The sequence below is a fragment of the Lichenostomus cassidix genome, chromosome 14 (genome assembly GCF_008360975.1).
Source record: "Lichenostomus cassidix isolate B80296 chromosome 14, HeHo_3.0, whole genome shotgun sequence".
Lineage (NCBI taxonomy): Eukaryota > Metazoa > Chordata > Aves > Passeriformes > Meliphagidae > Lichenostomus > Lichenostomus cassidix.
This window is the reverse complement of record NC_139495.1, coordinates 9937379-9962495: the sequence shown is the minus strand read 5'-3', so window position 1 is coordinate 9962495 and position 25117 is coordinate 9937379. Positions and strand designations below refer to the sequence as shown.

The 25117-nt window shown below is 42.1% G+C and overlaps 1 protein-coding gene and 1 long non-coding RNA gene across 6 annotated transcripts in view; both read left to right on the top strand.

Annotated features, from left to right (window-relative positions):
- The window catches only part of LOC146430840 (uncharacterized), a 59415-nt gene extending 36057 nt beyond the window's left edge, over positions 1–23358 (top strand). Inside the window, exons 2-8 of one of the 5 annotated variants that reach the window (XR_014855148.1) lie at positions 678–818; positions 15946–16017; positions 16446–16606; positions 17974–18172; positions 19430–19494; positions 20888–21126; positions 23244–23358. This is a non-coding gene — a long non-coding RNA (uncharacterized LOC146430840). The remainder of the gene's footprint in view (positions 1–677; positions 819–15945; positions 16018–16445; positions 16607–17973; positions 18173–19429; positions 19495–20887; positions 21127–23243) is intronic. The other 4 variants (XR_014855149.1, XR_014855147.1, XR_014855151.1 and 1 more) reach the window with 4 other exon arrangements.
- Positions 23359–23416: 58 nt separating this feature from the next.
- On the top strand, positions 23417–24981 carry RMI2 (RecQ mediated genome instability 2). The gene is made up of 2 exons (XM_085074854.1): positions 23417–24025; positions 24572–24981. The coding sequence occupies exons 1-2, from the start codon at positions 23758–23760 to the stop codon at positions 24718–24720; spliced, it is 417 nt and encodes a 138-aa protein (XP_084930980.1). The 5' UTR covers positions 23417–23757; the 3' UTR covers positions 24721–24981.
- Positions 24982–25117: the final 136 nt, after the last annotated feature.

Here is a 25117-nt window from a genome sequence, read left to right as displayed (position 1 = left end):
TCACAGTGGGGTGCGTGTTTCTCACATGAGATGGAATTGGCTGGAGGTTGCTGTAGATGTGCCAGGAAAGCTGTTTCACTCTCATGTAATTTTTAATTTTGTAAGATCACAGGGGAAAGAAAGATCCTGCAGGTGCACATGCAGTCTGTCTGCCATGTACTGAGTAGTGCAGCTGACTGTGTGAAAGGATCTATCCAAAAAGTCGTCTTCATTGAGCAGGAATGTGGTAATAATATTTATTTGAAAAGCTTCAGAGCTTGGCAAGGCTCAAATGGGTAGGTGAACTCCCAGTCACAGTGGAGAGGGATGGAGTGAACCTGCCAGCTCGGACACCAGAAGCCAAGTGTGTCAGGCTACTGCTTATGGAGTTTGACACCATCCCTATGTGAATCACAGTGAGAGTGCTCTGGGGTGCTCCATGAAGTGCCTAAGAAAGGCTTGCACAGGAGAGGTGGGCTTCAGCTGTAGGATGTGAAAGAGATTTGCAGAGTGAGTGAAGTTTTTGTGACAGGAGTTGAGGGTTTAGATGTGAGGGTCCCACAAGTTGAGCTTCCTTGGCAAATCTTCGGTTTTATCCAGTCACGTTTGGTTTTGCAACCGTCCATTCCCATCCTTCTGTTTCCTTTCCTGCATCCTCTCCGTCGACTTAAACCCCCTGCATTGTGTGCCTTGGGAAGGGCAGGATCCGACAGGATGGGGACACTGTACCCAGTAGAGGGCAGTGCAGAAATGGGAACGGGGCAGAGCTGCTGGACAGAGCTCATGCAGAAACATCTCCAGATGAAGGACTGAAGGAGAAAGCGCTGCTGCCAGTCCAGGTAATTCTAATCTGTGCTCTGGCAGCTTAATGAGCACTGGCTGCTTTTTGCCAGGTGAATTAGACTTGAGTCTGATTGTTAAGCAAAGCCTTCCATGTGAAATGCCTATGTTTCTCTTCTTCGGAAAACATGTTGTGTTCCTTCTCTGCCCTGCTGATGTTCTCAGAAAAGAAAAGCAAAGTCTGGAGAGAAACAAAATTATTGGGAGACATTATCCCCTCTTCCTTTCTCTGTAGCTTCTAGAGCAGGAAAGTAAATGCTTTTGATCTGAAGGTTCATATCACTAAACCTCCAAAAGGTCGATAAAGAACAAACTCAGCTTTTGTTAAAAATAAAAGTTCTTAGCCTTATTTTGTAAACATTGGTTTGGAAAATGACAGAAAATTCAGAGGAATTGCTGGGCATTTGTGCAGCAGGATGCTTATTGGCTAGAAACAAGCCAAAGACAACAGGGAATCTGTTTCAAAAGCACTGGGAATAGGGATGCCAGGTAAGGTCTGCCGGGAGGCAGCAAGGGAAAAAACATGGTTCTGAAGAAGGTTTTGAAGGCAGGAGAGTACTGTATGTGTTGGGGATACATGAGATATTTGCCTGCTGGTTAGTTTTCCAAATCCCACACCCTTAGCCCAACTAACAGCAGAGTAATGAAGGCAGAGCTTCCTCTATTTGGGCTCCAGGCTTTTCCTCTGAAACCAGCAGGAGGGAGGAGGTTGTGATACCATGTATGGTATTCCCCAGTATAAATTCAGTTCTATTGAATTCATCCCCACTGCAGGGACAGTCCTCTGGAAAAAAAAAATAAAAAAAGCTGAAAGGCTTAGGAAATCAGTAGGCATTCCCCATTTTAGCTTTCTCCTAACTTTTGAGAAAAGAAGCAGACACTGATTTTGTTATGAATCTGGATTAATGGGCAGGCCAATGTGTCTGTGGGATAACATGTTGTTTAGGGTTTGGTATAGTAAGTGTGGGAATTAATACACAATTGCTATTTTCTTGCAAGAACAGTTCAGTAATTAGGGTCACATATTTTACTCTTAGTGTTTTGACGTTAGAGCCTCTCTTGTGCTGATACTGTAAATGGTAGCTCTTACATGAACGTGCTCTGTATCTAAACTGATCAAACAACCAACATCATCTTTAGTAAAAGGGGAACTGAAGCACCAAGAGATTCTGTGATTTGCTTGAAGTCAGAGAGTGAGATAGTCTGCAGAAGGGTTACGAATAGAACATAATTCAGATCTTCACAGCCGTCTACTAGAAACTTAACCACAATACCATCCTTCCTGTTTTAGTGGGTTTTGTTTTCTTCTCCAGAATCTGAATTTTCATTTAAACGAAACCCTTGAAATCGGAATTCTTTGATTTTGCAAGTAAATTAGACACCACACTGTCTCTGAGTCTGCTTTCAGATGCAGTGAAACCAGCAGCACTGAGCCAAGTGTGAACCTCTGTCACCCACTTTGACGAGGTATTTGGGTTAGAGTTTGATGCATTTAAACAGGACGTGTCCAAGAGATGCAAGTATTGTGACAAGACATTTCCTCACACATCTCCATTCCCATACTACCCAGTCAATAATTTTCTAAATTAAGAGGTAATAAAGTGGGCCTGATGAATATGGCTCATCCTCTTATCATTTTTGTCAACTCTTCCAGGTAAAATGGCTGTAGAGGTGACTCACTTTACACTGATATTAATTATCATGCTAGGTATCACTGAAGAATGATGTGTGTCTGGCCAGGCTGTCAGTCACAGCAAATTCATCATTATGCCAAGAACAAAATACATTTTGAGGATGTCACCAATTGGTTATCAAGCCTTGATAAGCATCATACCTCTACCTAGACAAGGGCAAGCCAACTGGTACAGCATTAATAAATTCTGTCTAAACTGAAATTCATGCTGTTCTGCAGAGAATGTACAAGTCAGATCCCATCGAGGTAGGATGGATGAGAGGAATTAGTGGTTTTCTCTTTTAAAAAGACGAATTTGCTGTATTAGTTGTTAGGAAGTGCTCGTGTCTGCTGGCTAGAATGGAGAACTGCGGGTTTGGAAGTTAAGCAAAATAGGCTTCATTGTGGACTAAGGCTGAGTAACAGCTGAGCCTCTCTGTCCCTTTAGTTCCTTTGAATAGTCCATGTTATCTGAAATATTTCACTGTAAGAGATGTAAACTGCTATTTTTCAAATAAGCAATAAATTAACTGTCTGAGGCTATGAGGAAAGTTTCTTTCTCAGCTGGCTGTTCTGGAATTGTTTATTTTAAATAATGTTAATTACTTTTTCAGGGGTAGTTAATGCTGGTTTCTTTGAACCCAGACTAAATGGATCCTGTCTGATGTTTAGTGGAAGTTCTTTGTTGATATTAACTAAGTCAAATCAAGATTCACATTAGTCTCATGAATTCAAATGCTGAGCACTTAACCACACAAAAATGTGGTTTAGGCTTTCTACATTTTAGTAGTTTAGACATCCTTCTTGGTAATTAGTTGAGTGGGGGGAAAAAAAGGGAAAGTCTCAAACTGTTGGTGAAAAATACTGTGAAAGGGCAGCTTGCTTTCTGGTGTTTTTTTCATCCAAATTACAAATTTGTCTTGCTGGATTATGTGTGTGAATGTGTCTGTATGTGCATACTCCACAACTGATGAAGGAGCTTTGGATCCCTAAAAATAATGTTGGTGCTAATTGCAGAGGTAGCAGGGTGTCATTCAGGGGAACTGTGGCAATGAATACTGGGCTGGACGTGTTAAATCAGAAGCATATAAAGCTAGTTAGGCTTCCACATACACCTACTGGACTACAGAAGTTTCAGTGCTGGCTGGAGAAGCACAGACCTTGAATTTCAGAGCCAGTTGCTAATTTTATTCCAGTCTGGCTGAAATAAAACACTGGAGTGATCCTTTCCAAACTGAGCCAGTACAGATCTATGCTCCCTTTTCATTGCTTCCCTTGCTCCCCAGCACTGTCTCCCTTGCTTGAAGCCACACTGTGTTTCTCCAGCTCCCTGTTCTCATGTCTTCAGATCCCAAGCGCATGAAAGGAGATGGGTAACTTGGCACAGGAAGATCAGCTGTGGTGCTGAGCTGTGCTGTGGGTTTCGGAGCCGAGGTCACTGTTTTTACATGCAGTTGGAGTCCTCAGGCAGTTACAGATCTATGAAATATGGGAAGGGGATTCTGACTGTAAAGAGTGCACAGGAGAGGTCATGAGCTTAGGAAAAAATTATTTTTGAGTGGGAACCTTGAGGAGAACAAGCAAAACATACATCCATTAATAATGCATAAAGGTCTCCAGTGCATCTTTATTATTTCAATGGTATCTTCACTCTCTGCTTTTACAGTTTCCCATTCTTTCAGGTATTTTCCACCACTTGTCTTTCTTTCCAGTGCCAGTTTAGATTATCCCAAATGGTTTGCATGACTACAAATTTTCACTTGCTGCTGCACATGTTGATGCTCTTTCTGGTGGTCCCACAATTCCAGAGGCAAATGCTGACCTTCTACTGTATACAGTCAATAATTATGGAATCAGTTTCTGATGCATTTTATTCATGGGCATAATCAACACATGAGGAGATTTTCATGGTTGGGGTGAGGTAGAGGAAATGACTCAAGTGTTCCCTCACTTTTGGTTTTCAGTCCACAGAAACTGATTAAAATTCATTCTTAATATGGTCAGATGGCTCCAAATCTCAGTTCTATTTCTTTGAATGTAGAGAGATTCTGTAGTCCAAATTAAAAGGAAAAAAGTGGTCTTGTTCCCTAAGTGAACAAAGACTGATATGGTGCTGTTACAGGCGACAGAAGTAGCACACAGGAAGCTGAGAAATCAGAAGGTGATGGCAAAGCAGTTTTGCAGCTTCTCAGACAGATGCAGGTGGACAATCTTCCTTTACAATTCCCTGAGACACTTACAGATGATTTGTTGGTTTTTTAAAACATGAAACCATCGAGCCTGGATGATTAAATCTGAATAAATCACTATTCATGCTCAGGGAAGAGATCTTCCATGGGCATGATATGCTAACCTCTATATTCCTACTGTGCTTGTAATGGACCATAATTGACAGAGCTTTTTTACAGTTGCAGTTGAATCCCAAATCATAAACCACGAAGCTTTTCGGATGATGGAATACAATAGGTTCTGCAGTATCTAATAACTCTATACCCAAAAAAGAGAAACTACTGAATGTGCAACTTTTATTCTACCGTATGGATAGATCCAATATAGATTTTATTATTGGCTTATGGTCTTCAAAGTATTGAGAAATTATCCAGCTTTCTGTTCCTCCTCTGTCCCTGGAGAAAGGATAGGTCCTGATAGATGGGTCAACAGTTTTCTTCAGAATACAAATATTAATTCCTCATGTGCCTAGAAAAGAAAAGGGGAAAAAAAGCCACCATAACTGCTCTTGTGGAAAAAGAATTGGACTTTTTTCTTCAGACATTTTCCCTCTCCAGATTTATTGCAAACCTCAGCCAATTTTACATGTGAACTCAACAAGCTGAGTTCAAAATAGATTGCTTCACCATATTCCAGCTCCAGGAAAATTTCTAGGAATCAGGAGAATAAGCTGACAGTTTCTGACACAAAAAGTCCTTGAAATGTAGAATTTTTGGCATCTCATGTTAAAGAAACATCATCCAACAATATTAATGAAGCATTTTCTAATTTTAGAAAGATCTTTATTAGTTAGATACAGACCTCACCATGTACACTATTGGATTAATTAAGAAGAAATATTATGTTATGTAAAATTAGTGAAGCTTAGCATGCAGGTCTTGATGTCCCCTATCAGTAAATTAGATAATTAAGAATATGAAAGTGGGAAGAGTGCCCAGCCTGGAGGATTTCCTGCAGGAGTTCTGGAGAGATCTCATGGAGTTGCTCTTGTAGGGAGGTTTGCTGTCTGTAGTGACTCACTTTTCCAGGGCCACTTTGTCCTCTGAGAGTGCGAGAAGTCCTATTGTCACTAATGTTAAACTGGAAATGAGTGCTGTGCTGTATTTCATCTGCAGGTCTATTTCAGTTCACAATAACGTCAAAGTAAAATACTGGCAAAATGTCTGATAATGAATCTAGAGGAAGCCTTACCCTTAGTCACATGAATTGAATCAAGCTTGCCAAGGTGACCTTTAAAAATGTATTGGATGTACAAGTAGTGACATGTGATGATCTGAAACCACAGCAATTCTAATACAAAAGGTGGAGCAGCTACAGACAAGGTCTTGCAGGTCCTGAGAGGTTTGCTGTGCTTCAGAGGCCAGGCAAACACCCAGAATTTCTGGGTACATTAAAAATGCCCCAGTATCTTACCCAAGTCCATGCTCAGAGTCTGTGCTCTGCTCAGGAGGAAATTTCCGTGAGTTTAGACTTCTTTGCTAAAGACTTGGCAGGAGTTTCATCAGAGCCCTTCAGAAGATTTCCTGTTCCAGTAGTATATAAACACAGCAACAAGAGTTCAGTGTCTGTGTTCATAGGAAGTGTCCCAGGAATTGTTTTGTTGTTGTTGTTGAGCGAAGTGATTGTTGTGTTCTGTAGCTGGGGCTGGTGCTTTAATATGAATGTGATGGATGTGCTGTGGCTGTAGGAGGATGCAAATACGACTTCATCTTAGACTTGACTTCTGCATCCAAAATGCTGCCAGTGGCAATTGGGCAGAGATCTCCAAGCAGATGCTTTTAGCAAAACGGAAAAGCAGGATTTCATCCAGAACAGAGCAGTGGGGTCCTGACCTTAGCTCTACTGCTAAAAATAGCCTATTTTTGAAGAGTAAATAAAAAGACATTCAAAGCCCTCTTCAAGATACACTTGCTTACAATTTTTGAATTAGCTGAAAGGATACTGCTAAACTCCTCCAGTTGAATTCTGCCTTTTTAATCCTCACGTATTTCATCCTTACTTTCTTAGTGTCCTGTTTTCCCCAGGACAGTCATTGACCATTGGGCCACAAACCAGGGGAGCCCCAGGCAGGGGCCACCAAGAGATCCCTGCACTGGAGGGCTCCAGGTGTCAGGGATGGAAAAAGCCATCCTGGTTCAAAAAAGTCCTCACTTCTTGCTTGCTTATGGGCCATACTAAAAATAGCTCACCACTGATAAGGATGCATTGTGGTATTCCAGCAGTAAGTCATAGGATTCCACACTTTTACTCCTCTGTTTCTAGGAAATTCAATAAAAAACTCAGTCCAATACAGACACACACACACACAGAGACACACACACAGGAGTGCATTTACTCTCAGTGGCTGCATTTACCATCAAAGTTGGTAATGTTTCCTGAAATTGGTTTCTGATCCCCCTTGAAAGGCTGTGGGTTTTTCTTCTTCTTTTTTTTTCCTTGATTTTTCTTTTTTTCAAAGGTTAATTTCAGGGAAACTGAGCAACATACATGAAACTCTAAAATATCAACTGTGCAGATAAATTGTGGCATCAGGGGTGTAATATGTGTGACCTGCCTCCAGTTCCATGAATTCCAGTGAACTCCCAGTTTCTGCTAATGGGTGGCAGGCAGATCTGAGTGTGGCTATTTTCTGTTCATTTTGTACCAACACCAGTTTGTGATGGTGGGGGAAGAGTAGGAGGGATGTGATCTAGGGGGAGAGGGAAACGCTAGACTGGAGCCTGGGAAGGTAAAACCCATTGGTTGTTAAGGAGTTGCAATCATTGAGTTGTTTCAGGTCATCTATGAATCCTCTTCATGTGACAGACTCACTGCATAAAATGCCAAGAGTGGTACAGCCTGCAGGGCTTTGGCAAAGAGCTCCTCTCATGAGTCATGCAGCATCCTTTCTCTGCTCTGCCTATGATCGTCTCTCAGATGTGACCTTGAAAGACAGGGCTGAAGCTGAATCTGGCTTTAAGAAATGACCCACAAGAAGGGTTTTGTGCAGCACAAAACAGAGAAAGTGATCCCAAGTGTCTGAAGCTGCCAACATAGGTTGCCCAAGCAATTCTTGCTGAATGAAGTGCGTGTTTGTACTGGTTATTTAGAACCAGCTTTAAGAGACTTACCTCTCTTAATTTCACTTATACCTTAACTTTGAGACGCTGAGAGTGTCACTGCCAACTTCCCAGAAGTCCTGCGGTTGAGTCTAATTTGCATAGTGCTATATGCAAACAGAAATGGTATCTTCTTGTTCTATGTTTCTTCCCTTATCTCCTCCCCCCTGACAGATGCCTGTGCAGGCAGAAGCAAATTTAGGAGGGTCTATGCATTGTTCTCCACTGGGTTTACCATGCTGAGGAGCACTCTATGACTGGAGACAAGTCCTCATCACTGGGGATTTAGTAGCCATTCCCCTCTGAAAATGGGATTTTAGTGCAGTCATGAGACTGTGCAGAGAGCCCATCACTCTTCCAGAGAATCATTGCCTCATTTCCTCTTCTGTTCTCCTAATTAGGAGTTTGCACTTCAGTAGAACACATACCACAGCCTTCCTGCCATCCTGTACCCTGGTACACACACCGCACCAATGTTACATGGTTACAAAGCCAAGAACTGAAAAACTGGGCAATATCAGATTTATATTGGCATATGCAACCTGAAATCTGCCCACTCACACATGTGTGCACTGACTGACACAGGACTGCTGGGGAAATGCATGATCTCAACTCTCACAAAACTAGGCCAGAACTAGCAGGAAACAAGGAAGGCCTTGTCTCAATTTTAAGGACTAGAATTTGCAAATGGTTGGATTTTTTTAACATAGTTCCCAGTAGATAATTCTGTGTTTTACACAGAAGAAACTTTGCTAGCATTCCAAAATATAATTTTTCTTTTTAATACAAACTTACTGTTGTTTTAATTATGTTAATTGCCAGAAAGATAATGTGCTGCACGTGGGAGAGCAGGACTCTCCGGGGTGCTGAATGTGGAAATCACCGAGTTGAGGCAGGATATCTGGCAGAGCTGAGGTTTCCCCTGCTTTTCTGCATCTTGGACCTCCTGCCTTATTTAAAATGAATAATGAGACCAGAATTGTTCAAATGTTGAAGATAAGCTTTGTGCTGCTGCATCTGCCTGTGCACACCAGGCACACACTGCCAGCATGCTGGTTTCTAAACAGATGAGCTGAGCAATGCAAAGCATCTGTGCAGGTCAGGGATGACTCAAACAAATCTGAGTCGCTGGAGAGAAGGAGGTAGAAGGGGCAGTATTTCTTCCATCTGAAGTGAATATACTGAAACCTCATGAAAAACCAACGCTAAACATACGTGGCCTTTTGGAAAGTGTCTCTGTGAAAATGCATCCACACCATGTAGAGTGATAAAATCGTCTACCGAGCTGAGTCGAATGGCAGAGCTGCAGGAGAGCTGTAAATAAAGTGGTAGGCGGTTTCCTGCTAAAACTCCCCTGCATGTCCAAGAACCCACTGTGACTCAGCCGTTGCAGTCACTGGGAACTCAGCACAGACACCCTTTTCTAGTTGGGTGGTTTTACTTCTCTTTTTGCACCCTACCAAGAGGGGCTCCATTCATCCCTGGAGGAACCAAATTGGCAAATATGACCTGTTATTTTTTGTTGCCTTAAGATAATGATCTCACAGTAGACCCAAGAGGACTGTTCAGACTTGTTGTCTGATTAGCAGTGACCCACCCACACCTGCAAAATTATGTGTCTGCTCGGATCTTTCATGTGAAAGTTCTTGGGACTTATATCCACGTACTTTTACTGGGCTCTCACATGCATCTCTTGATGGTGTAAAAATCAAATTTTTGCTGCTTTCATTTCATGTGCAAGAATACTCAGGAATGACTTTATTTTATTTTATTTTATTTTATTTTATTGAGTATACGTGTAAATATGCTGAAGGGAAGGAAGACAATTACATTTTTGCTTATAATACATTTTCTAATGTACCTACTGTTCCTTCAAAGAATTCCACCTATAGAAAGATGAACTGAGCTGGAAGAAGCCCTTATTAAAATAACAGCAGTAGCAATGTCTCGTAGCTTTTAGGTCAGCAGCATCCAGAGTCTCACTTGCACTAGAGTATTTTATGTCTGAAGCAGTCAGATGTCATTTTACTCCTCTGGGCTCATGGTTTTGGAACATCCTTTGCCACTGAGATAATACTTACCCTGATCCATTTTGAATTTGCACAGACACTTGCCTTTCCATGTGAGAAGTTCTGTACACACACAGCTTTAAACTTGGCATTGGCAATTAGTAAAACAGATTTGGGAGATCTGAGGATTTCCATGAGCTGACCTGAAACAGGTGGTTCTGGTCTTTTTCCCTCTTTGTCCCATACAATATTATTCTGCTGCCTCTTTCTTTACTCTTCTACCTTGTTTCTACCTTGTATTCTCTCCTCCACAGTCCTTCTTATTTTTTTTTTAATTTATTGTACCTCCTGTGTGCTAGTCCCAGCTAACTCCTTAATGGCTTCCCCCATAATAGTGCTGGAACTTTGTCCCATCTGATCTTTCTCTATGTGAACAAATACCAATGTCCCAGGTTTAAAATTTACTCCACTCTCTTTCTTTTCTGCTTTCTATCCTGGTGTTATCTAAGTGACCCTTTAATTTCTGTTTAATACCTCTTTTAGTTTCAAGATCGTGTCTGCCTTTTGCTTTCTTTCTGTCTGTTATATTAAGTGTACTTTGTACAGTTTGGTTTTATTTTCTTCTGAGAATTGTCTACTTTCTCCAGAGTTTTCAGTCTGGCATCTGAAGGCTATCTGCGTTTCCTTGTTAGTGAACTTCCTTTCCGGGAACTTCTGCCTCCTTGTATTCTGACTCAAGTCATTAACATCATAGTAGATTCTTCTTTTTCTTTTGAATTCCTATAACTGCCCAACTTTCTTCTCTTTTATCTTCCCCAGAGATGTGGAGATGTGGCATGAATGAGGGGACTCAAAGGCAGGAGGGGCTGGACTCACCATCTGTCAGAGCTGGTGCCATTGACTGGGATTCTGGCTTGGGGACTGAGGACACACAGTGACCTGTCCCATCCCCCTTCCTCCCAATGAACTGCCCTAAACCCCTTTTTCTTCTACCAGAAATACTAGCAATAGTGTCAGTACATGGTACAGTCACTTCCAAACAGAAGATTTAACACAGAACCTGGTTGATCTGATATCCACACTAAATGATAATTTTATTTCACCAGATGACCAAAACTCTCCTCCTCCTCCTCCTCTTTCTCCCCCGCATACTCTTTTTTTAAGTATATTAGTATTTAAGGAAATTTATGGGGCTATGTGGGTGGTGCCCCACAAACACAGAGTGGGTGCTGAGATCCTGCCTTCTGAGAAGAACTCACCAGAATGACCAGTGAGGGCAGTGAGTGGGCAGAGCCCAGTGCTGGGAGTGCTGCACCTCCCAGCATCCTGCAAGGTGACTGCTGACTGTGGCTGTGACAGGACAGCCTGTGCCCACGTCAGGGAGGGAAAGTGCTGCACCCTTACTGGTCATGGTGAGTCATTTGCACCTTCTGCTACATCTGGCATGAATTTCATTTTGAGTTACTCCTCTGCACCATTATTTTCAATATTTCCTTCACCAGAAGCTGGAGCCACAGGGGTGAAATTACATTTACCAGAATCTGTCATTAAAACTGACAGCTAGTTCTCATAAGAAGTAAAAGAATCAGATTCTGAACAGCACCAAACGGTACCATTTTGAAGTAGTCACATGTGGAGTAAGACTATTCATCAGAAATAATAAAGACAATATAACCCAGGTATTCAAATGTCTGTACTTTTCCCTTTAAGAGTTGAAATCAAGCAAGGAAACAATACTTGGGGGGCAAGTCCAATTAACCATGAAAAAGAGGAATTTACCAGATGACTAGAAAGCCTATTTCAATTTAAAGGGAAATTTGTGTCACTCTTTTGTGTTTACATAACACTGTGGGCAACTTAACACTAAGCATTAGCTTCAGATGGGCTTTTGTACATCACCACCTTGGATTACATCCACAGTTTTGGTCTCACCCATACTGTGAAGTTGCCAGTGTCTCTTTTGGCCATCCAGATTTATATAAATTTTTTATGGCCTCAGATAACTGTACTGTAAACTCCTGGACACTCAGAGGACATGTTCTGCTTTCAAATACACCTCGTTGTTGTGGCTTGGAAAACTTTCCACCAGGACTTCACCTCAGTGCCTTCTCTGGTTGTTAGGTTTTAGTTTTGGTTTTTATTTTTGTACATGTATTGAAGTAGTTTACAGAGACAGATTTAACAGGAACTTGGACTCAGCTTTTCAAAGGAATTAAGAGCAAAACCTTTATTTGCACACTGTGCATGTCAGGTGCAACAGCAAGGGCTTTCTGCTGAAATAGGAAAGCCACAGTGAGAAGGGAAACAAACATAGTCAGAGCAACACTCATTTGAATTGTGTCTGTTTATATTTGAATCTCTTGTTTGAAGGAAGTTCTGTTTTTACCGATAATACTATGCAAGTTCCTACAAAATTCAGTTCAATTTTAGTATTACTCAATTTCTGAAGAAGTCATTTGGTTTTGTGTTTAGAAAACTTACTGCCAAGCCCCCTCTGCTGGAGGGAAAAACCATGTTTTCATCCCTGCATGCTGAAGACATCTATTAAAAGCATTCCAGCTTATTACTGTGCAAGTAATTACAGGCTCAGAGTTCACAAGATCTGTTATCTGCCATGAGTTGAGCTCTAGAGAAGAGTCAGGATGATCACTGCAAATTTGTTCAAATTCTTCCATCTGAATGAGTCAGTGTGTTGAAACTTCTCAAACAATTCTTTCATCATCCAAGTTATTTTCTGTAGTATACACCATCTTTAGCCCCCTGCTATATCTAGTATGTATTATTTATATCTTCTGTCAGCAATAATTACACACAGAGTGAACTCACATAATACAGCAAACAGTAAAAATCTGACTCAAGAAGCCCACATGCTTTTCCAAGGCAATTCAAACTGTAAAGATGTTCTTTGATTGTCTCTCAAGTGTAAGAAGAGCAGCTCTCTGGGTGAAAAACAAGACTATATGCTGGTTAAACCACACTCATCATCTGTGTGTGACAAAGCCTTTTGCAAGGACCAGCTTTACATTTACAGATTAGGAAATAGGCACAGCAAGGAAAGACAATCCAATAGCTTCAGCATTGAATGAGGACATGGATTCAGCCCTGCTCTGAAACACACTGCCTGGTGACCTTATTCTAGTTAATTAGGCTAAAAGGCAGAAAAGAAGTATGTCACAACACTGAGCATTGCCCAACTAAAGTTGGAAGTTTCTGAGATAAAGTGTTGTACCTATTCATGGTCCTCTGCACAGTTTCTTTGAGAGGAGATCCAAAGCAGCCAGTGTGCCATGTAAGCAGCCAGTAAGGAACGATTGCCCACAGAGCTGAAACTTTTCCCTCTCTTGAGATTGGTCAAAAATTGGTCTCTGAAGAATGGGAGTTATTTAGAAATGGAGCAAGGCAAGAGAGCATTGCTGGGGCAGCTGATTAATACTTAGCAGACCTCTTCAGAATGTGGAAAAGTGAGATTTGTTACCCTCCTTGGCAGGAAAGAAGTTGAACTTCAGTTTCTCCCTTTTCTCGCAGTTGTCCCAACAAGTAAAGAGCAGTCTCCTCTCACTGAGAGGAATGAGGAGTATTTGTTAGCCAAGAGAGACTGGGAACTCAGCAGCTAGAGCAGTCACTTGTGGTGGGAAACACTGGATTCTGGTGACTCCTCTGAGTGCTGTTACTTACTGCACATTAATCAGTTATTAGATAAGCTATTTAAGTGGTGCTTAAAACTGAGACAGAATTCAATGGCTCACCTCTCTCAAATCAGTGCCCCAACCTGCAGGCTTAGAGGCCCATTCTTTCTGTAGGTCAATGGCTCTTGAAAGCCTTTCTGTGACCTAAAGAAAGTTCACAGGAAAACCAGAGACTATTTCCTTCTATGGGCTTGTGGTGTGAGGTCATAATTTCAAAATAAGCTTGACAAGCATGTCCTTGAGTCCATGCTGGGAAGGGGTTTGAGCCAGATTTCCCAAATTTAAGCCTGATGGACCCACATTCCCACAAAAGATTTCATAAAAGATCTAGTAAGCTGTTGGATAAAACTGAGGAAGTTGGAAAGATAATGCTACCTCTTTAAGAAAGTGTCTCTAATGAAGTCTCTGAAGGGTTGAGAAGTACTTCAGACCTCTATTATTTAATTCAGTTTGAAAAAACAGTGACAATTGTTCCATAAACATCAAACTAGCAACACTGACGGAAGGAAAACGACACTGAATTGCTCTATTATGTTATGTTTTAAAATGTAATTGTATTTCTGATGAAAACATGAACTTATTAAAGTTTCCTAGAATATACTTGTAAGTACAGCATGTGAGGTTAAATGAGTATTCAGCCTTAGCTGCAGTAGCCAAATAAATGTTAAAGCTAACAACAGGTTTGGACCAGAAAGAAGTCTAACTAGCCCTGAGTTCTAGGGAAGTTAGAGAACCCAGCCCATCTTTAGAAACTGATGCCCAACAGGGCAGAGGGTTAGAAACAAGTAGTCTCAGTTCTCCTGTATGCAACATTTTGTGACCATGCAACATTTCCTGGCTGATGAAATGCAGCTGCAGTACCTCCCAGGTGTAAGTCATCTGTTGCTTTATCCTTTCAATGCAATAAAGAGTTCCCTTCCCTTTTGAATGAGAAGGGTTTATTGCCTGGTCTGTGTACACTGAAGGAAGAAGAGAAGGGCGATAAAAGATAGCAGCAAGTGCTTCAGTCTGAAGCAGTAGGTAAGCAGAGGAGCACTCCATCCTCCTGCTGAGGCATTTGGACATGCTTAGATACACCTCAGAGTTTCTAGGTCTGCAGCCTAGGGGGTCTCATCCCACCTTCACAGGTGCTTGTGCTTGTATGATCAGAACCTGCTTCCAGAGGCCAAACTGTACCCAACCAAGCTGTAGCACTTAGTAAAAGTTGGCAAAAACAAACAGAAGTTCCCTCCTGCTACTTGGTGAGATGTAGGACAGAGATTGACCCAGGACACAATTTGACTCTTTTCAGAGGCTTTTTCATGCAGAGCCTGTTCATTTCTTGCCATCTGAAATGCAGAGTCTGCCGATTTAGGGAGAGCTGCGGGATGAAGATACAGCTTTAGAGCTATTGAGTTGAGGCATTACATAGCCAGATATTTACAGATAATATAAACGTGTGAATGAAAACCAGCAAAATGAAAGCCATAATGGAAACTTGTTCTTCAGTATGAGCCTGCATGAGACACAACTACCAGGGAAGATGAAAGCATTGCTCCTAAGGCATCCATCTGTAACTTTTCTGATGAAATAATAAACAACAGTACACTCTTTCCTACTCATGTACCAGGAACTAAACCAGGCTTAGTGCAAGATTACAGACCATAAACTATAATTTGAGAACATTGCAAAACATGGAAACTGCTTGGAATTCAAGGACAGACGCTTTCCCCACAGTTTATGAATAAGAATTTCATGGCACTGGTCCTTTTATGACAAGTACTCTTTACAAATGTTATCAGTTCGCAACACTCCACAGATGTGTGACAGAGATTGCAGAAGTACTGGTGAAAGGAGCTTTACTGTTTTACATCTGGGAAATGCAGCCTTTAGAAGGAAATGCATCTCTATTATACAGATCAAAGACGAATGAGAGATTCTCCATTTACTTTCAGTTCTGTTTCCTTTGGTTGGAATTTCTGTTTTCCCCAGTCAGTCATGTGTCCAGCCAGAACCCAGGGCAGTACAATAACATTTCTAAGAAACAGAAGGGAAAGTTGCCACAAGCAAAAGGGACATTCACCAAATGCTGCCAGCTTTGAGTAAAATGTGGCACTGTTCAAGTGAACATTTCTGTGACTGTAAACTTCAGAGATTTTCTTAATAAGGACTCTGCTTCTCCCAGCCTTGATTTTGCAAGTTGCTAGTGGCCATTACTTGGGCTGACACCACAGGAGGCCTGAAGTGTGTAGCATTTTTCAGAAGGCACTGTGTACCCTCCAGAATACGGAATGCACCCTTCAGTCAGAAGAATCAGTGACTGAGACTGAGCAGCAGTGCTTTTATGAGCAGTACATACTGTTATTTAACTGGGCCAGACAAAGTGGTTTATGAACTATCCCCATTATGTATTCTGAATCTAACCTAGGTACCTGAATGCTTAATTTTACCAGGTAGGGAAGAGCAGTGGAACTGGAGTGTGATTGGAGCCAGCCCAGCTGCATTTGAAAAATATCTGCCCAAAGGTATTACTTCTTTCATCAATATTATTAACTGATGTTCATCAACCTGGACAGAGGTAAAAAAGGAGCCTGGAGAATAATTTTGCTATCTCCAGATACTCACTCGAGTATTTCATTTGGCAGAAATTATTGCATTTGAAATCTGATTGCGTTAAATGGTAGCATGAATGCAATAGTGAGTGTGCTTCAGACTCTTTAGCTCCACAGGTGAGTGCTGGAAGCTCTTGTGGTCAGGAGTGGACCGAAACACCACTGAGTTCCCAGCAAAGGAAGAGCCAGAGGTACCAGAATGCAAATAAACCAATGGTCTGTGTCATAGTAGGGTCATCTGTTCAAGTCTCCCTCTCCCTTAAAAATCTATGAAAACAACAAAAATGAAAATACCTAACCCACATGTTAGCGTTATTAGTAATCACATATTATCTTTATAGGAGTCCAGACAACGTATTGGCAAACTAGAGATATCTGTAGATAAGAAAAAGAAACTTGTAAGAAACAGCCTTTCACTTTCACCTTGCACGATTTCTCATAAATGAAGCTGTGACCGGCAATGGAACCCAAGCTCTGATGAATTTTGCCTTGCAAATCCAAGGTCCTGTGCTGCCTTTTTCTGTTCTCAAGTGTCTATTGTCTGAAATTCGTATTTGTTCAAATTGTAGCAGAGCTACAGCTCTTCAAATGCTCCTGTGCAAAATTTGAAATTACTTGAATATAAGTGCTTGATGTTTGGAACATCAAAACTCCAAAGGTGCAAGCAAAAATATGCACACAGTGTCTTGTCAGCTCTGCACAGCCACTCTGTGCTATGTGACATTTGCATGAGTCTGAAGCACTATCTGCACTGAACTGATGTCTCCTTGTTGGCTCTTAAAGTATTGACAGTTTCTATTTTGAACAAACAAGCACTGATGGCTTTTGCAATAGAGTGCACTATGCAAGTCTGGTTTTGTGGGCTTGTCAGGTTTTGAAAATAAGGTGTATTGGGTCTGCATTTATCATTTATTGCTGCTTTTCATGACAAGCTGAAAGCTTGCTATGTTTTTGGCTTCAGTATTTTTGGATCCCTGATGAGTCACTTTTTGGTTGTATTTGAATTCCAAGTCCAAGTTTTGTTGTTTAGTTGGGAGGGCTGCCCTATATAGAGCTACATTCAGAAACAACCATTGTGGTGTACAACTATGTACAACTATAGTCTTCTGTAAAAATCAAATAGTTTCATATCAGTCATTAGTAACTATTTAAATAAATTCAGGTAAATAAATGTTCTTACAGTCTCACTGCAGACTTCACACAAGGTCAGCTTACCTGTATATAAAAAGTTATTTTAATATTTTTCCTTGAAGAAGGTCCTTTTCACAGTTTCTATGTGTCTCTGGTTTGTGTTGTTTTCCTGTTTAGTTCATACCATGAGGTCTGAAGTCTCACAGGAATGAGCTGATTAAACTCTTGGAGCACCAGTAGTGCATTTACCTTAACAAAAGCCTAGTGCTGAGATGCCCATGGATCAGTTGTCAGTGATGGCTGTTCAAGACAGCAAATGCCAACAAGAAAAAGACTTTCATCCTATGACATTCACATTTGACCTTGCATTTTCTGGGTTTAGTGGAAAGCGATGGGTCTAAATTAGAGAATTTCTACATAGTGCTTAACATAAGGTGGCATACAAACTGCAAACTAGAACCTGTGATTGAAATTGCTTAAATCAAGAGGTGGAGGCAGTTTGTGACATTTTAATATCAAATTATATTTTAAAATGTGACATTTCCATAGGGGTTGTAGAGGCCTTTCTAAAATGAGCTGATGTCCTCCCATTGGTTCATGCAACCTTTGTGTCTTTTGACTTTTTTAATAAATTAAAGAAACCTAAGAATGTGAAAACATACTTCAGCAATTACACATTGAGTGTAAAAAAGTTTCACTGCTGTTGACTTCCTCTTTATATTGTTTTTGCATTTTCAGTCATTCAGCTGTTCGTTGTGAATTCCTGCCTGGTGTCCCCCTGCAGAGCAGCACAAGGCCAGCTGTTCCTCCAGCTGTGATTTTTGCTTTTGTTTTCTGAAGTGCCAGTACTGTGGCCTTCCTGCTCAGCCCTTGGCAGTGTCCTCCCTCCCCCTCGAGGCCATTTCTGTGCCACTCCTGCTGTTCCTGCCAGCAGCAGGTGAGCCAGGAGAGCACTGCTCACAAGCACTTTCTGAAGGTGTCCGTGCTGCTGGTACTGTGTCCAGTCCAGGATCCTTTTTGTCTGCATCCCTGGGCAATCACATGGACAAAGCTTTAGTCACAGCTTCATGGAAAACTAAGTGCAGCCATTTTGCATGGAGATCTCAGTACAATTTGGTTAGTTAAGGACAGTCACAACGTGTGCCTGAGGTGATACTCCATGGGAATACAAGTAACAAACACTGGCTAAAGAATAGGGAGTAGTGAGGACAATTCACTTTTCACACAAGTTATCAGTGATTAGAGACAGCTGCCTGGTCTGCTTGGCTGTGCCACCTGCAGCTGCCACCAAAGCTGCTATCACATGTGTGTCTTCTGAAGACTCAGCACAGCACTACCTCACACAGCAACAGAGGTGTGGGCTTTCTCCTCTCTAGCTCCCTGTAACTCTTGAGGCCTCACCTCAAACTTTTCTCTTCAAGTAGCTTGATGTTAAGCTTAAATTTCTGAAAGTTTTTTCCTAAATTAATTCAGGTGTGTGCTGAATGTGAGATTGGTGTAAAATTCTTGAATTATTATATTAAAATTCTGAATTCCTTTTAATCATGTGCTAACATTTGATTAATTTGAAATTACCTTGATTGGTGGTGCTGTAGGTGTGATGTTTGTAGTTTAAACAAGATAAGGTTCATAGGGAGAGATGGTCTTTTTGATTGGACCTGAGAAAGATCTTGCCTGCATGATAATTTTACTGTTAGTAAAAGCCTCTCCCTACTAAGCACCAGAAATTTATGTCATGAATCTTTGAAGAGGCCTTAAATGTTGCTGAATTCTGCCAGTGTATGCTCTGGAATGGCTGTAACTTCTCAGCTTTACTGTCTTCTATGTAGATTTCTGATATTTGACAACTCAGATTTTAAGTTTTGGGAAGTAAAATGCCATTCTTCTGCTTACTGTTCTTCATGAAAATTATTCTTCCATCACATCACTGAATGAACTGGATGCTGACCATGCTAATCAGAGTGAATATATGCAAAGGCAGCAGCTGTCAAGGGAAGGCACTGTGATTTGTATTCCCTAACACTGGCTATAGGGACTCTCCAGTCCTGTTAAGCTTTTACTAAATATCCAATTATTTTATAAAGTGAAACTGAAGTGTCCTAGCTACTGGCTTGACTTCAGTCGGGATGAAGATCTAATGCTTTGGACACTATTCATATTTCCCATTTAAAGAGTTCTTTTTTTTCTTGTGCAGGAGTTTGAATAAGCCCACCTGGAAGCCAGCTCAGCAGACTATTTCCAGAGCAGCAAACAGTACTGGTAAAGTAAAGACTATGATTATTTTTTTTTTCTTTTATCATGTCAATCAATTCTATTCCATAGAACACTGGTTTATTTAACTGACATGCCAGCATATTTATACCATGGAAAGAAACAGACAGGTGACACCCACTTCTGCAGAACACAACTGGAGTTCTCTAAGTATTTCCTCTAAGTATTCTTTGTAAATGAAATGAGTCAGCTAAGCATCACTGTTCTCACAGCCTGCAGGCTCTGTGGCAGGGATGTGTGGCAAGTGACAGGAACTGGGTAAGTTTGCGTGCTGATGAGCAATTAAATAATTTCTCATGCTAAGGCTGGCTCTACAAGCTGAGGTCTCCCCAGTCTCTGAGGAGATGCTGTTTTTCCTCTCCACACACTGGATGCAGCTGGCAGCTCATGGCAGCTGCAGGAAGGCTCTTGCCATAATCCTGCACTGATTCCACTAAGCATAAGTTTACATGGGATATAGAGCATCTGTATTAGGTTCTTTGTCCTTAAAAAGAGCACTGGGGGTGCCTTCCTAATGCTTTACTTGACAGTATTTGCCACAAAAGTTAGGTCATTGTATCTTAGAGTGATTTCCATGCTGTTTTGGCTGGATTGACACTAAGGGAGAGACCACACTCTTCTTCTTGTGAGTAGTGGGATTCTGATGTCAGTGTCACTCACATTTACCTGCCCTGTCCAAGTCACATCTAAAATGCCACTTATTCAAAGCTACCTGCTAACTAAAACTTTGGCAAGTTGCACCTAGAGTTTTTCTCTTTCAGCAGATGACTTTGCTGGCTCCAGGTCTTTTGAAATTCCTGGTCGAATACAATTCAGTATCCATCTGCCAGACTGCTCAGCCCCAAAGCATAAATTACAAGCAGCTGAACTCACGTTAGGGATGCAAATATGACTGACTTCCAACCCATTAATTCCAACTCATTGATCCACTAATTTCAAGTCGTTAATTAAATTCAGTGATGATGAGACATAGTCTAAAAAAAGTCTTGAAGAATGAAGATGTTTTTCCAGACTTCAGTCAGCATGTCCCCATTGCATCTTTTATGCAGTACAAGGAACAACTGAATTTTATATTCTTGTGTTTGTGTCATACAGCTCTGTGTGCAGTATAAGAAAATGTCTAAATTAGGACAGATGTCTTAAAGGTCAAACCTGATAGTGGTGTGTGCTAAAAGTTGTCCTTCAGTGAAGGACATGTGAAGTTTTATATGAATATCAGGGAAAGGAACCTTACCTTACTTACAGAGTAATGCATTATTGCAAAGGATTGTTTTCACAGCTTTCTTCTGTGATGCTGAACCCCTATGTGCTGCTTCCTTTTGCTGAAGGAGGATATAGAAGACTCAATCATATCCCTTTGCAGTTTGCTCTGTGACTGCAGGCAGCCAGTGTTGCTGGAGATGCCAGAACAGAGCAAGTGTTGGCCTGCCCCAATCACAGTTGAATCTCCTGAGCTTCTGGGCTGCCAAAGACGAGGTTTTGTGGGTTTTTTCAGTATCTGTTTTATGGACATTTGTGGGCCATTCAGACATGAGCATTATGATCCATATTTTTCAGCTCCACACCTTGTGACTTTTCTTGCAATCAGCTGTGGAGCTCCCAAGTATCCCTGTTTCTAAAGTAAGTGCTTACAAAATACTAAAAATGAAATAAAAAAGTCATCATTACTTGTATTCAAAATCTTAGTAAAAAAATTAAAACTTTATTTGAAATCCAGTTGGCAACTTCTGAGTACTAGGAAAGAGAAACAGAAGTAAAATTGAAGAACTTGTTCTGTACACATTGGCCAATGGACTGGAAAGCAGATATATTTTAAAACTCTTTTGAGTAGGATGGAAGGCTGTAAAAGATTTGATTTTATGGCCAAGGGAAAGAAGGATTTTTCTGCTTGTGTAATTTCAACCTTTTGCTAAAATGAGGGAGAGAAGCACAGAATTGCTTCCATTCTAAGTAGTACTGTCAGTGGGAGCATGAAAAGGTCTGAGCTGGACAGAAAATTTCAAGTTGCTGCTTCTTTGGAAATCTCTTTTCACAGAGATCTAAGGTCAAATTCTTTTCTAAGCTCTCTTGGCACCATACCAACAAAACAGTGCCACTGTAATTGAGGGAGCCCTTGTAACTGAGGGAGCCCTGACTCCTGACTGTGTTATCTAGGTGTAGTTTGACCTTTTTTATCCACACTGTGACCATCTCACGTGCATGTCAGCCTGAGGAATAATGTCCTTGAAGATTGCTTTGAAGTGAGGTGCTTATTGTAGTAGTAGGCAGAAGAAGATTGATTCTTTCTTTTTTAATCCACGCAAACCAAAACTCTCTCATCCAGCATACTGTCAGGAAATCTGCTCATGTTTAATCCAGTGTAATTTAGAGCCTGGCAGCCATCAAATTAGTGCCTTTTCCTACTGTGTGCTGAACTTCCTCTGCTACCCTTAAATCAGAGGATGATCCCTGTGGGGTCACCTCCAGAACAGTCTGTTGAGGCATCAGACATTTTCCCTGCAGCTGCAGAATGTGTCTCTGCGCTGAGCTGCACCAGGTCTTGGGTAAGAGCTTTGCAGATAATTCAGTATAACTTTGTATTTTACTGAAAGACAAGGATTTTCTGGTTTAGAAAAACAAATCCATTTCTTGATGCAGGTTGCCAGTGCTTCTGCCCTTCTTATAACACAGTTTCTTGAAGGGAAATCTTTTAAAAGGGACCTTTTAGTCTCTCCTGAAGATTACACTCTTGTAGGGGTCTTGCCTTGATCTGTAGATTTAATGGCTTAATAAGCATTAGACCCTTCTATTATGCAGTAACAAATAGGAATACAATACTTTTATCAATATTTGGCACAATTAATTTTTTTTTATGTGAAACTAAATATTGATGCTGTCAAGCGACTACAGCTTAGGGGCATAAATTACAAATATTCTCCTGTGAGCCTCGCTCAAGTCTTGCATTCATATACAGTAACCATCTAATGTCTTTCTATTCCTGTAAGCCATATGATTTGATTGCCAGATTACATGGTTCTGTATTGTGCTTAGATGTCAGTGTTTTTATTGTTATTACCAATATTATGTTTTAGTCTTACTGTAAGTGGTAACAAAAAGTTAACTGCTTCCTTACACTATAAAAAGAATACAGTCCCATTTACAAAATGTCTCTAAACAGAAAATATCTCTGAAAAAAAGATATACTGAATAAATAATTCACAACATGATGGGTGAGTAGAAAAAAAAAAGGTCTTTTGATGTATTTTGCTACTCAAGACAAAACCAGATTTTTAAAATAAGGTAACTGCCTATTTTAATGGAGAACAAAATCTTTTCTAAAGAAGAATGATTGCAGGGGAGTCTGTATTTTTACCCATTCTGCACTTTTGTAGGTAATAGGACTTGTGAACCCACCCCTTTGGTTTTCCTGATTCCTTTCTTTGTTCCATCCTCCTATTTTTTCATTAGCTTATTTCTTGGCTTATTTTCTAAATGAAATGTCAACCCACCCAGCCAGAGAAACCCTAACATTTCAAGAATTTCAGACTGCAGGAAAGCCAACTACCCTGTCTGTAATATAAACAGACAGCAAATAAATTTGTAAAGTCTTGGAATTTTATAAAGTTTCCCATCTTAAAACTGCCCATGCTTTCAGTGCATCCCTGGGAAAATCAGCATGTGCATTTTGGTGTTTTGTCACGCAAGCGGAGCAGCTTCATCAAGTGGCAATTAAACACCTGTGGGCTCCTCTCACTAAGGGCTGTGGGAGCGCCGGGCTGGCTGCAGGTGCTGGCGGAGCGGGGCAGCGGGGCGCACAGCACCTTCAGCTCGAACCGAGCCTTTTGCACGTCAAGGGGCCGATCCTTAACTGAAATCAGGTAAAACGACCGCTAGCCAGGCGCTGGGGCTCTGATCCAGTTGAGGGGCGGTGGCTCGGGGGGCAGGCGCACGATGCAGCCGCTGGGCAGCCGAGCGCGATGGGGTGGCTGAAGCGGCTGGGGACACTGCCTGCGCCCTGCACCGATGGGTGGCTGAAGCGGCTGGGGACACTGCCTGCGCCCTGCACCGATGGGTGGCTGAAGCAGCTGGCGGCACTGCCTGCACTCCGCACCGACGCGGCCCCGCCGGGCACGGGCCGCACGTCCCACGCGGCTCCAGGCCTCTCCGCAGGTGCAGCGCTGCCGCCGCTGAGGCGCCGCCGGGCGAGGCCTGGCCTGGGCGGGGCGAGCGTTTCCCGCCCTCAGCGGCCCCTCAGCGGCTGCGCGCCTCAGCATGGCGGGCGCGGCGCCGGGCCCGCCGGTGAAAGTGCTGGCGGCGCAGCTGCGGCGGGCGGAGCGGGGCGCGGCCGGGGCTTGGGAGCTGCGGCGGGCGGCGGCGGGCCGGGCGCCGCTGTCCCTGCGGACCGTGTGGATGCAGGGCACCGTGCTGGAGGTGCAGCGCGGCGACGGCGGCGGCTCGGCCCGGCTGCAGGACGGCAGCGGCGCGTTCACCGTGCTGGGCGTGGAGCAGGTGCCGCAGGGCCGGCCGTGCCTCAGCGCAGGTAGCGGGCGGGGAACCCGCGGGCACGGCGCGCTGGCCCTGCCCGGCCTGGCCTGGCGTGGTTCGGCACAGCCCGGGGGCGGTGCGGGAGGCCGAGAACAAGGAGAGGGGTTGTTCTCGTAGTTCTGGTGGGGTTTTTTGGTTGGGTTTTTTTTGGTTTTTTTTTTCCTTCTTCTTTCGTGCGTTCCCTTCATCAGTACTTCCAGTTCAACTGAAGAAGTGTTGGTCTGCAGAATTGCAGAAATTGCGGTGCAAACTAGGCACATTGCTTAAATTTTCAGTCTTCTGACCTATCCTAAGTCCACTTACACGGCAGGACAAATTTGTGTTTGTATGTGAATTGTAGTTAAATATGCCATTAAAGTGGCTGTACAGATAATGAAGGCTTTTTCTGAAACGTAATTCTAAGCAATCTTCATTCCTTGAGTTTTCTTACGAGTATTGGCATCTTCAATTCAGACTGTTTACTTGGCTTTAAGTAATTTGGTTTATGAATTTAAATGATACTATAAAGGTTAATTAAACTTAATGCTTGTTTGTTTTTTAGGCAAGTATGTAATGGTGATGGGTGTGGTGCGGTCCTGCAGTCCTGAGCCAGTTCTTCGAGCAATAAAGATGACAGATCTCTCTGAAAATCCTGTGCATAAGAATATGTGGAACCTTGAAGTGGAGGATTTGCACAGAATCATCCCCTAATACTTTTACTTTCTGCCTAAAAGAACTGGAAAATTGCTTTCTTTTGCTTTTTGGTGCAGAACATTGGACTATTCTATGTAACCACTCCTGGAGTAAACCAAAGTGAGAAGCTGGGCTCAGTTAAGTGTAGGGACCAGTGTTTATCTGGTAACAATCACAGTGTTCATGTCTTCCAATGTCTTTTTATACCAGCATATTTGAGAAACACCTGTTTGATGTTTTGAGTAAGGTGTCCATGCTATTAAAAATTCTGGATGTTCCTGTTGAGTGCTAGCTGCTGTTTGTGGGAGCTTGTGTTGAGGCAGCTGTTCATACAGCAGCAGCGTGTTCGTGGTAGCAAGGGCTGCACAGGCCTCAAGTTACCAAGGGGAACTGAGTACCTGGCATGAAGGCAAAA

Excerpts from the sequence above, each read along its gene's own strand:
- RMI2 (XM_085074854.1), top strand. The coding sequence starts at position 23,758 with ATGGCGGGCGCGGCGCCGGGCCCGCCGGTGAAAGTGCTGGCGGCGCAG. Across the intron at positions 24,026-24,571 it reads CCGGCCGTGCCTCAGCGCAG|GCAAGTATGTAATGGTGATG; the intron begins GTAGCGGGCGGG and ends TTTGTTTTTTAG.